This window comes from Gekko japonicus, unplaced genomic scaffold (genome assembly GCF_001447785.1).
Source record: "Gekko japonicus isolate JY-2015 unplaced genomic scaffold, Gekko_japonicus_V1.1 scaffold1732, whole genome shotgun sequence".
Taxonomy (NCBI): domain Eukaryota; kingdom Metazoa; phylum Chordata; class Lepidosauria; order Squamata; family Gekkonidae; genus Gekko; species Gekko japonicus.
Window position 1 is genome coordinate 2199 of NW_015175412.1, and position 11208 is coordinate 13406.

The window sequence follows — 11208 nt, forward strand, 5'->3', positions numbered from 1 at the left end:
CCAATTTTTATTCAGGTACAAGCTCTCCCTCCTCTGCGAGGGCAGATCTGCACTCCCCCCCCCCCAATCGCTAGCAATCCAAAACAGTCCAGTGGAGCCTGAGCGGTGGGTGTTGCCTTCTGACACACGTCCGGTGATGTCAGGGGGTGTGGCATATGCAAATGAGTTATGCAAATGAGTTGTGCTAATGAGCTCCTGCACCTCTATTTCTATGAAATGACCCCTGGTTCTAAGGCAGCTTCACTTTTTAAGATACTGTAGCTTCTGTGATCAGAGAGACTGAACCAGGGGCTGGCCTTCTCCTTTGGTCTGACCGACATACACTAACCCCCAAAGTGTTCCCCCAGGCAATTCGCCTTGCCTCCCAGGACATCTTACCTGCCTGGCCAGCATCACACAGACTCCTTGCTTTGGTTTGAGTTGAGAGAGCCAGTTTGGTGTGGTGGTGAAGTGCGCGGACTCTAATCTGGGAAAACCGGGTTTGATTCCCCACTCCTCCACTTGCACCTGGCTGGATGACCTTGGGCAAGCCATAGTTCTGACAAGAGCTGTCCTTGAAAAAGAGCACTTTCTGTCAGAGCTCTCTCAGCCCCGCCTGCCTCCCAGGGTGCCTGTTGTGGGGAGGGGGTGGGAAAGGGAAAGGAGTTTGTAAGCCGCTCTGAGACTCCAAGTGAAGGCCGGGGTACAAATCTAGTCTCTTCTTCTTCTCCTCCTCTTCTTATGCACCAGTGAAGATGACTGTTTCATAATATACACATCACTTTCTCTTCTTCTTGGCAGGAATGAAATATCCCATTGTTGTTAGAAGTTCCAAGGTAAGACCAAGCAACATCTTTTGAATCCCCCCCCCCCCGAGCTGTGGGGTAGAAAAAATTTACATTTCTAAACTTTCACCGTTTTATAAAATAAATAGCAATGAACAGATGCCGTTGTCCGTACATTAGGCAAGCCAAACTTGAACCTGGGACCTTCTGCGTGCCAAGCAGAGGCTCTTCCACTGAGCCACAGCCCCCTCTCCATGGCTCTCCAGGGACTCAGGTGGAGGTCTTTCACATCACTTCCTCGCTGGTCTTTTTAACTGGAGATGCCGGGGATGGAACCTGGGACCTCCTGCATGCCAAGCAGAGGCTCTTCCACTGAGCCACAGCCTCTCTTTACAGCTCTCCAGGGTCTCAGGCTGAGGTCTTTCACATCACCTCCTGCCTAGTCCTTTTAGCTGGAGATGCCGGGGATTGAACCTGGGGCCTTCTGCGTGCCAAGCAGATGCTCTTCCACTGAGCCACGGCCCCTCTTTACAGCTCTCCAGGGTCTCAGGCGGAGGTCTTTCCCCTCACCTCCTGCCTGGTCCTTTTAACTGGAGATGCCAAGAACTGAACCTGGGGCCTTCTGCATGCCAAGCAGATGCTCTTCCACTGAGCCACAGCCCCCTCTCCATGGCTCTCCAGGGTCCCAGGCAGAGGGCTTCCACATCACCTGCTGCCTGGTCCTTCTAGCTGGAGATGCCGGGGATTGAACCTGGGACCTTCTGCGTGCCAAGCAGAGGCTCTTCCACTGAGCCACGGCCCCTCTGCTGGGGACAAACGGGGGCAGGGGAGAAGCTGTTTACGTCTCAGAAAGTGACTCAGAGGCAGATATAGGCAGGGAGCCAGCAGCCATTTGCCTTAAGGCGCCGTTAACCCCCGACCGGCTCAAGGGTCATTCCGGGGACAGGCGTGGTCAGGAAGAGAATACTGCCTGGCTCTGCTGCTGAGGTGGGGTGTGGAGCTCAGGCTCTTCTGATTAGGAACCTGAAGGTGCAGGTCTGCCGTCTGAGGCCCCTGGCAGTCTTTCAGGGATGCTCTAGGCCAGGGGTGTTGAACTCATTTGTCACGCGGGCCGGATCTGACATAAACGTCACTCTGTCAGGCCGGGCCACGTGTGCCATGAGATGTAGCACCAGTACCAGAGATACAGACTTTATAAAGGACACAGGCAAACCCAATTAACAATATTATTTTTTACTCAGAATACGAACAGAAACAATGTATTCGTAGCAGTGAAAGCGGTTGATTTGCAGGAGAACCCACAAAAGCCCCCAATAAATGTATTTAATCATATTCAAGATGAGATTTTTTTCCCCAAGAGATACCATAAAAGAGGGAGTGCTTTACACTTCCATCCATACCAGTTGCTTGCGGGCCGGATGAGAGCCCGCGGGCCTTGTGTCTGACACCCCTGCTCTAGGCTGGTCCCGCATTGAGCAGGGGGTGGGACTAGGTGGCCTGTATGACCCCTTCCCACTCTGCGATTCTATGACTCTTTTCTCTAACACCAAAGGACACGGCTCTGGGAAGGAGATCTGTCCCTCCACACCAGGGGTCCCCAACATGGTGCCTGCCAACACATAAGAACATAAGAGACGCCCATGTTGGATCAGGCCAGTGGCCCATCCAGTCCAACACTCTGTGTCACACAGTGGCCAAAAATACCAGGTGCCCTCCGGAGGTCCAGCAGTGGAGCCAGGTCACTAGAAGCCCTCCCACTGTTGACACACCCCCCCAAGCACCAAGAAGACAGAGCATCACTTGCCCCTGACTGAGAGTCCCCATCTATACCTTGTGGCTAATAGCCACTGAGGGACTTCTGCTCCAGATCCTTATCTAATTCCCTTTTGAAGCCGTCCATGCTTGTAGCCGCCACCACCTCCTGTGGCAGTGAATTCCATGTGTTCATCACTCTTTGGGTGAAGGAGGACTTCCTTTTATCCGTTCTAACCCGACCGCTCAGCAATTTCATGGAGTGCCCACGAGTTCTTGTATTGTGAGAAAGGGAGAGAAGTACCTCTTTCTCCACCTGCTCATCCCATGCATAATCTTGTAAACCTTGATCGCTTCGGCAGCACATATACTAAAATTGGAACGATACAGAGAAGATTAGCATGGCCCCTGTGCTAAAAAAAAAACAAAACCTCAATCATGTCACCCCTCAGCCGTCATTTCTCCAAGCTAAAGAGCCCCAAGCGCTTTAACCTTTCCTCATAGGGAAAGTGTTCCAGCCCTTTTCTCATTCCAGTTGCCCTTTTCTGCACTTTCTCCAATGCTATAATATCCTTTTTGAGGTGTGGTGACCAGAACTGCACACAGTACTCCAAATGAGGTCGCACCATCGATTCATACAGGGGCACGATGATACTGGCTGATCTGTTTTCATTTCCGGGCGACCACCAAGCGTTTCTAGAAAGTGGGCGGGGCCGGGTGGGGCTTTCACCCAGCAAGGCTTCCGATTGGCCACTGGGGATCTGATTGGCTGAGCACCTTTTTTAGAATGTTGCTTCAGCAGCAGCTGCCACCACCGCACAAGAATCTTCACTGTGTGGCTGAAGGGAAGCCGTGGCAGCCATCATGTGGCAGGCTTCACTTTGTGCGGCGGCCAGTTTGTGGCTTCCAGAGGTGCCCCAGGCTCAAAAAGGCTGGGGACAGTGTTCCCTCTAAGCGGAGTCAGTGTGAGCTATCTTACAGTTTTTTAGCCTCCGGCTCACACATTTTCTTGTCTTCGCTCAGGAAGGGATGGGGCTCCAGAGCAAACTGATTTATGCTGGAGCCAAACCGCCCACTCACAACTTTAATGCCAGGAGCTCCCAAAGGAGAATTTTTGCTCATAAGACTCCACAGCTTAGAAGGGAGCCTTGGTTGGGGACCCCCTGCTCTACACTCCTGCCCAGGTCTAGGCTTGAACACACCCTGGGAGCTCTCCTAGGTGCTGAAGAGCCGGCTCCTGTTCTGCCAGACACTTTATGGCCACTGTGTTCTTGCTCCATGCATGCTCTGGGCCTCCTTGGCACAGGGAACAGCATTGCAGGGGCTATTTTTGGGCAGGAACGCAGTTCCGGCCGGTTCCCGAGTTGGCCACACCCAGCAGGAACTCATTAGCATAACAGGCCACACCCAACAGCAGAAACTCATTAGGATTGGCTACATTAGGGGTGTGTGGCCTAACATGCAAAGGGATTCCTGCTACAAAAAAAGCCCTGGGTTTTGACAACAAACAAGGTAAATGGAATAAGAAGCAAAAGGTGGGTGTGGCTGGATGACCACACTTTCTGGTAACATGGAGTGTGTGGCCTAATGTGCTAATGAGCTGTATTGTCATGGGTGTGGCCTAATAGGCTAATGAGTTTCTACCAGTTTGGTGTAGGGGTTAAGTGCGCGGACTCTAATCTGGGAGAACTGGGTTTGATTCCCCACTCCTCCACTTGCACCTGCTGGTGTGATCTTGGGCAAGCCATAGTTCTCTCAGAGCTGTTCTTTCACCAGCAGTTTCTCTCAGAGCTCTCTCAGCCCCACCTACCTCACAGGGTGTCTGTTGTGGGGAGGGGGAGGGAAAGGAGAGTGTAAGCCTCTCTGAGACTCCAAGTGAAGGGTGGGGTATAAACCCAATCTCCTCCTCCTCCTGCTGTTGGGTGTGGCCTATTATGCTAATGAGTTCCTGCTGGGCTTTTTCTACAAAAAGAGCCCTGCAAGAGACCGTGGGGATAGGAAGCAGGAGGAGACAGCTCAGGGGCTGCTTGCTTCTGTCGTTCTGTGGACTTTTGAGGAGGCCCGTCGTTCCTCTAATGAATCTGTACCGCTTGTTCTGTGGCAGGGCAAGGAAATCCACTGCAGGCACATTGTATCCTGCGCAGGGCTGTACTCGGACCGCCTCTCGCAGATCAGCGGCTGTAGCCCGGAGCCTCGCATCGTGCCTTTCCGTGGCGACTACTTGGTGCTCAAGCCAGAGAAGAGCTACTTGGTCCGAGGAAACATTTATCCGGTACGCAGCTTGCTCGGTGCTTTCTGCGCTTTAAAAATCACACAACACTCAAAAACCTCTGGGAGAGCATTGCAGTCTTCCAGGGCATTCTGTTGCTCAAGGTGAGAAGCTTCAAGGGGAGATTACAACGTGAGATTGCTGGACTCGGGTTCATTCACAAGAATGAACTAGAAAAGAAAGACCGAGAAAGAGACCAAGCCCTGTGAGGAAAGGCTGAGGGACTTGGGGATGTTTATTCTGGAGAAGAGGAGGTTGAGGGGGAACAGGATTGCTCTCTTGCAGTATTTGGAGGGCTGTCCCTTGGAGGAGGGCAGGGAGCTGTTCCCGTTGGCGGCAGAGGAGAGGACTCGCAAGAACGGGTTTAAATCAAGGGTGGGAAGGTACCGGCTGGATTTTAGGAAAAACTCTTTGACCGTGAGAGTTGTGCCACAGTGGAATCAGCTGCCTAGGGAGGTGGTGAGCTTCCCCTCCCTGGCAGTCTTCAAGCAGCGGCTTGACGAGCACTTGTCAGGGATGCCCTAGGCTGGTCCTGCATTGGGCAGGGGGTCAGACTAGATGGTCTCTATGGATCCTTCCAACTCTGTGATTCTATAGATTCTGGGTTCAGAATGATGTTTCCCATAGAACTGAATAGGGACATAGAATGATTTATCTCAGTACAGATGCTAACTTTCCACCTCCAACCATGTCCCATCTGCTCTAATCCAGCTGATTATTATGCACTTCGTACCTGTGCACCCTGAGTTCCTTCTTTATGACACCCCTCCCACCTTCCGACTGGGATATAAGGACTCAGCAATCTCCATTCCAACTTGTATCTGACAGAGGGAGCGTTGAATCATGAAAGCTCGTACCCCCGCCCCCCCCCCCAATCTTGTAGGTCTCTGAGATGCGTCTGGACTCAAATCTAGGTGTTTTCCACCACAAGAGCTGAGGAAAGTCCTCCAGGTCTTCTTCTGGGTGCCCTTATCCTTGCCATAGTTGCACTCTGAGGTTTGCTCAGGTTACGACGGGTGGGGGGCAATGCTCCCTCTAAGCGGTGGAGTCTTGTAAACAAAAATTCTACTTTGTGAGCTACTGGCATTAAAGGTGTGAGTGAGCAATTTGGCTGCTGCATAAATTAGTTTGCTCTGGAGCCCTCCCTTCCTGAGCCAAGACAAAAATGTGTGAGCCGGAGGCTAAAATACTGTGAGCTAGCTCACATTAACTCAGCTTAGAGGGAACATTTGTGGGGGGGCACAGTCTTAAGTGCACATTCAGCCTGCGAGGCTAAATCGGGTTCACTGCCATGGCTTCTCTTCTTAGGAACCTAGGCCAGGGGTGTCGAACTCATTTGTTATGAGGGCCGGATCTGACATAAATGAGACCTCGTTGGGCCGGGCCATGTGTGTCATAAAAGGTAATGCCAGGTAGCGGAGATATAAACTTTATAAAGAACACAAAAAGGTTTTTTTAAAAAACTTAAAAAGCACACTTCAAACATTAGCACTCTTGCAATAGTTTATTTAGCAGTGTCTGATGACTGACGCCTCTTGCTCTGAATTATTGCATCAGAATGTCTGTGCTGTTGCAATCTTGAGTATGCTGTTCAGGGGTGTATCTGTAAGCTGCAAACCTACGATGACGCAGCAGCAGAACTGGAAGAAGCAGCAGAAGACAGCCAGTTCCACTGCGGGCCTGAGAGAAGCCCTCCGGGGGCCTCATCCGCCCCCCCGGGCCGCATGTTTGACACCCCTGACCTGGGGAATTGTAGTGGTGTGATGTCTGCTCACAGTTTTTTAGCCTCCGGCTCATGGATTTCTGCCTTCGCTCAGGAAGGGTGGCTCCGGAGCCAACTAATTTACGCAGCAGCCCAATCGCTGGCTCACAACTTTCATGCCCGTAGCTCACAAAGTAGGATTCTTGCTCACAAGACTCCACAGCTTAGAGGGAGCCTTGCTCACAGGGTGTGTGCATCGACTGTGATGTCAAGACGTGCTTGATTTCTTGTGCTTTGCCACTGATAGGTGCCTGATCCCCGTTTCCCCTTCCTGGGCATCCATTTCACCCCGAGGATGGACGGTAGCGTCTGGCTGGGGCCGAATGCCGTGCTGGCCTTCAAGCGGGAGGGGTACAGATTTTATGACTTCAGCCTCCGAGATTTCGTGGATGCCACTGCTTACAGGTGAGGCCCGTCCGCATTGATCTGCAGGCTCAGGGTGAGAGTTCGCCTTCCCCACCACCCTCCGCCCTCTGAGCTCGGAACGTTTATTGTGGACATTCTAGGAAGATGAATGTTTGTTTGTTACCGGCAATGGTGGAATGGAACCAGCTGCTCTTGTAGGTTGGCCCCCGGTAGGTTGCATCATGGGCCAGGGGGGCCTTTCGTGCTTCAGCCCAGGGGTGCTGCTGGAGAGGCGGAGGACGCTTCTGCTGATGTCATGATTCTGTCCCATGGCTCTGATGGTATTGCCCCTTGAGGTTCTGCGTCAGTTTCAGATTTCCAGTTCCCACTTTTCAAGGTCTCCTTCTCTCTGGTTTTGCTTCCACTGTCCTGTTCCTGAACGTCGGGAGGCCAACGCAGTACCCGTGGGCACCATGGTGCCCACCCACACTTTTGTTCACATCTACCAAGTGTTTTTGGAAAGTGGGTGGGGCTGGATCGGGCCCCGCCCAGCAGGGCTTCTGATTGGCCCTTGGAGATCCAGTTGGCAGGGCAGATCAACATAATGTTGTTTCAGTGGCAGCTGCTACCACAGTGTTGGTTTTATTCTCTCTCACGCCTCTTTCCCAGTGTATTTTTAAAACACTACGCGCCCCCCCCTTTCTCCCCTACACTGGGGCTTCCTCTGTGTGTGTGTGGCTCTGCCTCCTGCCGTAGCTGTTTTGTGGTTTTGCCCGCCACCCTGTGTAAGATTTCCAAAGACACTCACAGGCTCAAAAAGGGTTGCGGGCCCCCTGCTTGTATGCCATCCGTTTAACACAGATGATTCAATTATCAGCTCCCTCTTTTCCATTCCCACCCCTGGTACTCACGGACAGCCCTTGGTCTCTACCAACTCCCCTGTTTAGCCTGAGGCAGGAGACAGAACTGGAAGGGAAAGGTGGCGTTCCCATCCTTGAGTTCGAGGCAAATGCAGAGGTTGGGAGGGGGACCTGCAGAGGAGGGTTGGCGGGTAGGATAGAGACGTTAACCTTTCCCTCACCTGCTAAAATCTCCCCTGCAAACCCCAGCATGCTATATTTAACACACACACACACCATTTGTACTCCAAAACCAGCAATAAGCCTGTATGGGGGGAATAGAGGCTCTTGGGTGGGAGTGAGAGAATCGGCAGACAGAGGAGGTATTATGTTCCCCCACCACCTGCCTCTCGTTCTGCCCTACGGGTGACCCTCCGCTGTTCTGCTTGTGGATTTTGGAACTTGTGATTCTGAGATCCCCTGCAGCTCTGTCCAGGGACCAGGCCGTGTCTGAGCTCTCCAGTTGTGCTTAGCCTGCTGTTAAGAACATAAGATCATAAGAGAGGCCAATGTTGGATCAGGCCAGTGGCCCATCCAGTCCAACACTCTGGGTCACACAGTGGCCAAAAATATTAGGTGCCATCAGGAGGTCCAACAGTGGGGCCAGGACACTAGGAGCCCCCTCCCACTGTTGCCCCCCCCAGCACCAAGAATACAGAGCATCCCTTGCCCCAGACATAAGAACATAAGAGAAGCCAATGTTCGATCAGGCCAACGGCCCCTCCAGTCCAACACTCTGGGTCACACAGTGGCCAAAAATATTAGGTGCCATCAGGAGGTCTAGCAGTGGGGCCAGGACACAAGGAGCCCTCCCACTATTCTCCACCCCCCCCCCCCAACCACCACAACGCAAGACAATCTTGCCCCCGCCTGCGAGTTCCTATCTGTACCTTGTGGCTCATAGCCCCTGATGGACCTCTGCTCCATATGTTTATCCAGTTCCCTCTTGAAGCCGTCCATGCTTGTAGCCGCCCCCACCTCCTGTGGCAGTGAATTCCATGCGTGAATCACTCTTTGGGTATTGGCTCCAGAGAAACTTCCTGTAACAATAGCCGACTACATAAAAAAGTAAAAACGGACATATCATTTCCAAGTTTCACAGGACTATTAATTCCTTGCTTGTTTGGAAGTATCTGTGACGCCTGGCGTATCTGTCGCTGGTAGGATGGAGACGTGGAGGACCTTTGAAACGCAGGCCGTGTGTGTGCAACAGTGTGCTTATTCTATGTGACAACAGGGGCAGAAGGAAGATCTGTCACAATCGATTTGACTTCCCTGTTTTCCCTCTAGTGGTTTGTGGAAACTGGTGTGCAGGAACTTCTCTTATGGGATGGGTGAAATGTACAGAGCGTGTTTCCTTAACGCTCAAGTGAAGGAGCTCCAGAAATTCATACCCGAAGTTACCATCAATGACATACTCAGGTAAAATGAAAAGAAATTTCTTGCAAATTTTAAATACATGCAGAAATATTGAGATGGGTCTTCAGCTGTTTCTCCTCCAATCAAACGAATTATTTATTTACTTGCATTGTTGACGCACGAAAGCTCCTCCCCGGTCACAAATTGTGCTAGTCTTTAAGGTGCTACTGGACTCTTGCTCTTTTCTACAGACAGACTAACACGGTTACCCATCTTGATCTATCACTGGGAATCAGGGCGGACAACACAGGTTGAGCCAATAACATCGACAGGATGGGACGTTCAAGAAACAGTGCCATAGGATCTGGATTGCAGAACCAACCAGAATTCTAAAAACAGAACTGAAGCGAAGCATAAGTATTAATGTGACCCGTTAAAGGACGCAGTCTTCCATAGCAGGATCCTAGTTTCAACAGGCTATACACAGTCGTATAGAGCATAAGAAGGTAAAGAAGGTAAAGGTTTCCTTGCTCGAAAGCCAGTCGAGTCCGACTCTAGGGTTGCGGTGCTCATCTCCGTTTCAAAGCCGAAGAGCCAGCGCTGTCCGAAGACGTTTCCGTGGTCATGTGGCCGGCATGACTAAACACCAAGGCTCACGGAACTCTGTTACCTTCCCACCAAAGTGGTCCCTATTTATCTACTTGCAATTTCTTGCTTTCGAACTGCTAGGTTGGCAGGAGCTGGAACTAGAGACGGGAGCTCACTCCGTCATGCGGCACACTCGGGTCTCGAACTGCTGAACTACCGGCCTTCCACAGCCTGCAGTTCAGCATCTTAACTACTTGAGCCACCGCAGCTCCTCGTATAGAGCATAGTCGGTAATAATTTTTCTAGGTAACCTTGTGAATCATTTAGTACAGGGCAAGTCTACTTCTTGCATAGAAAAGCCCTCTCCTTGAGGAGAAAACACACCTCTGCTTGTGAGAGAGGGAGCTCCTGTCTCCAGATGAAAGGTGAGGCCGTTATGAGAGATGCCTATGAAATATGAGTGACACCGTGGTGTTGTGGTTAAAGTTTCAGACTAGGTTCTGGGAATCCTCACTCTGCCATGGAAGCTCGCTGGGTGACCTTGGGGCAGTCACACACTCTCTGTCTAGCCTACCTCACAGGGTTGTTGTGAGGATAAAATGAAGGAGAAGAGAATGATACAAGCCAATCTGGGTCCTCACTGGGGAGAAAGGTGGTATATAAAACAGTTGCAAGACAGAGCTCTTCCGCCAGGCCTTCGGCTGAGGCAGCGGACGTCCATATATGGCCTCCCTGAGGCATTTGGCACTCTGTTAACAACTACTGGCTGTGGCCAGGAACCTCCCACAACCAGGAAAAAAATTCTTGTTATTAGCAGTGGCCACCCTTTTAATAATTATGATGATGTTTTAAATTTTAAGAACATAAGAACATAAGAGACGCCAATGTTGGATCAGGCCAAAGGCCCATCCAGTCCAACACTCTGTGTCACACGGTGGCCAGAAATACCAGGTGCCCTCAGGAGGTCCACCAGTGGGGCCAGGACACTAGAAGCCCTCCCACTGTTGACCCCCTCCCCCAAGCACCAAGAAGACAGAGCATCACTTGCCCCAGAGCCCCTATCTATACCTCGTGGCTAATAGCCACTGATGGACCTCTGCTCCATATGCTTATCTAATTCCCTTTTGAAGCCGTCCATGCTTGTAGCCTCCACCACTTCCTGTGGCAGTGAATTCCATGTGTTAATCACTCTTTGGGTGAAGAAGTACTTCCTTTTATCCGTTCTAACCCGACCGCTCTGCAGTTTCATGGAGTGCCCACGAGTTCTTGTATTGTGAGAAAGGGAGAAAAGTACCTCTTTCTTTACCTGCTCTTTCCCATGCATAATCTTATAAACCTCGATCATGTCACCCCTCAGTCGTCTTTTCTCCAAGCTAAAGAGCCCTAAGCGCTTTAACCTTTCCTCATAGGGAAAGTGTTCCAACCCTTTTATCATTCGAGTTGCCCTTTTCTGCACTTTTTCCAAAGCTA

At 51.3% G+C, this 11208-nt stretch overlaps 1 protein-coding gene across 1 annotated transcript in view; it reads left to right on the plus strand.

Annotated features, from left to right (window-relative positions):
* LOC107122626 (L-2-hydroxyglutarate dehydrogenase, mitochondrial-like) overlaps nucleotides 1-11208 on the plus strand; it is a gene marked incomplete at its 5' end in the record, with an annotated part of 17889 nt that overhangs the window by 522 nt on the left and 6159 nt on the right. The window contains 4 exons of the mRNA XM_015425742.1: nucleotides 781-815; nucleotides 4621-4788; nucleotides 6795-6952; nucleotides 9082-9213. Of these exons, the coding sequence (XP_015281228.1) occupies nucleotides 781-815; nucleotides 4621-4788; nucleotides 6795-6952; nucleotides 9082-9213 (493 nt within the window). The remainder of the gene's footprint in view (nucleotides 1-780; nucleotides 816-4620; nucleotides 4789-6794; nucleotides 6953-9081; nucleotides 9214-11208) is intronic.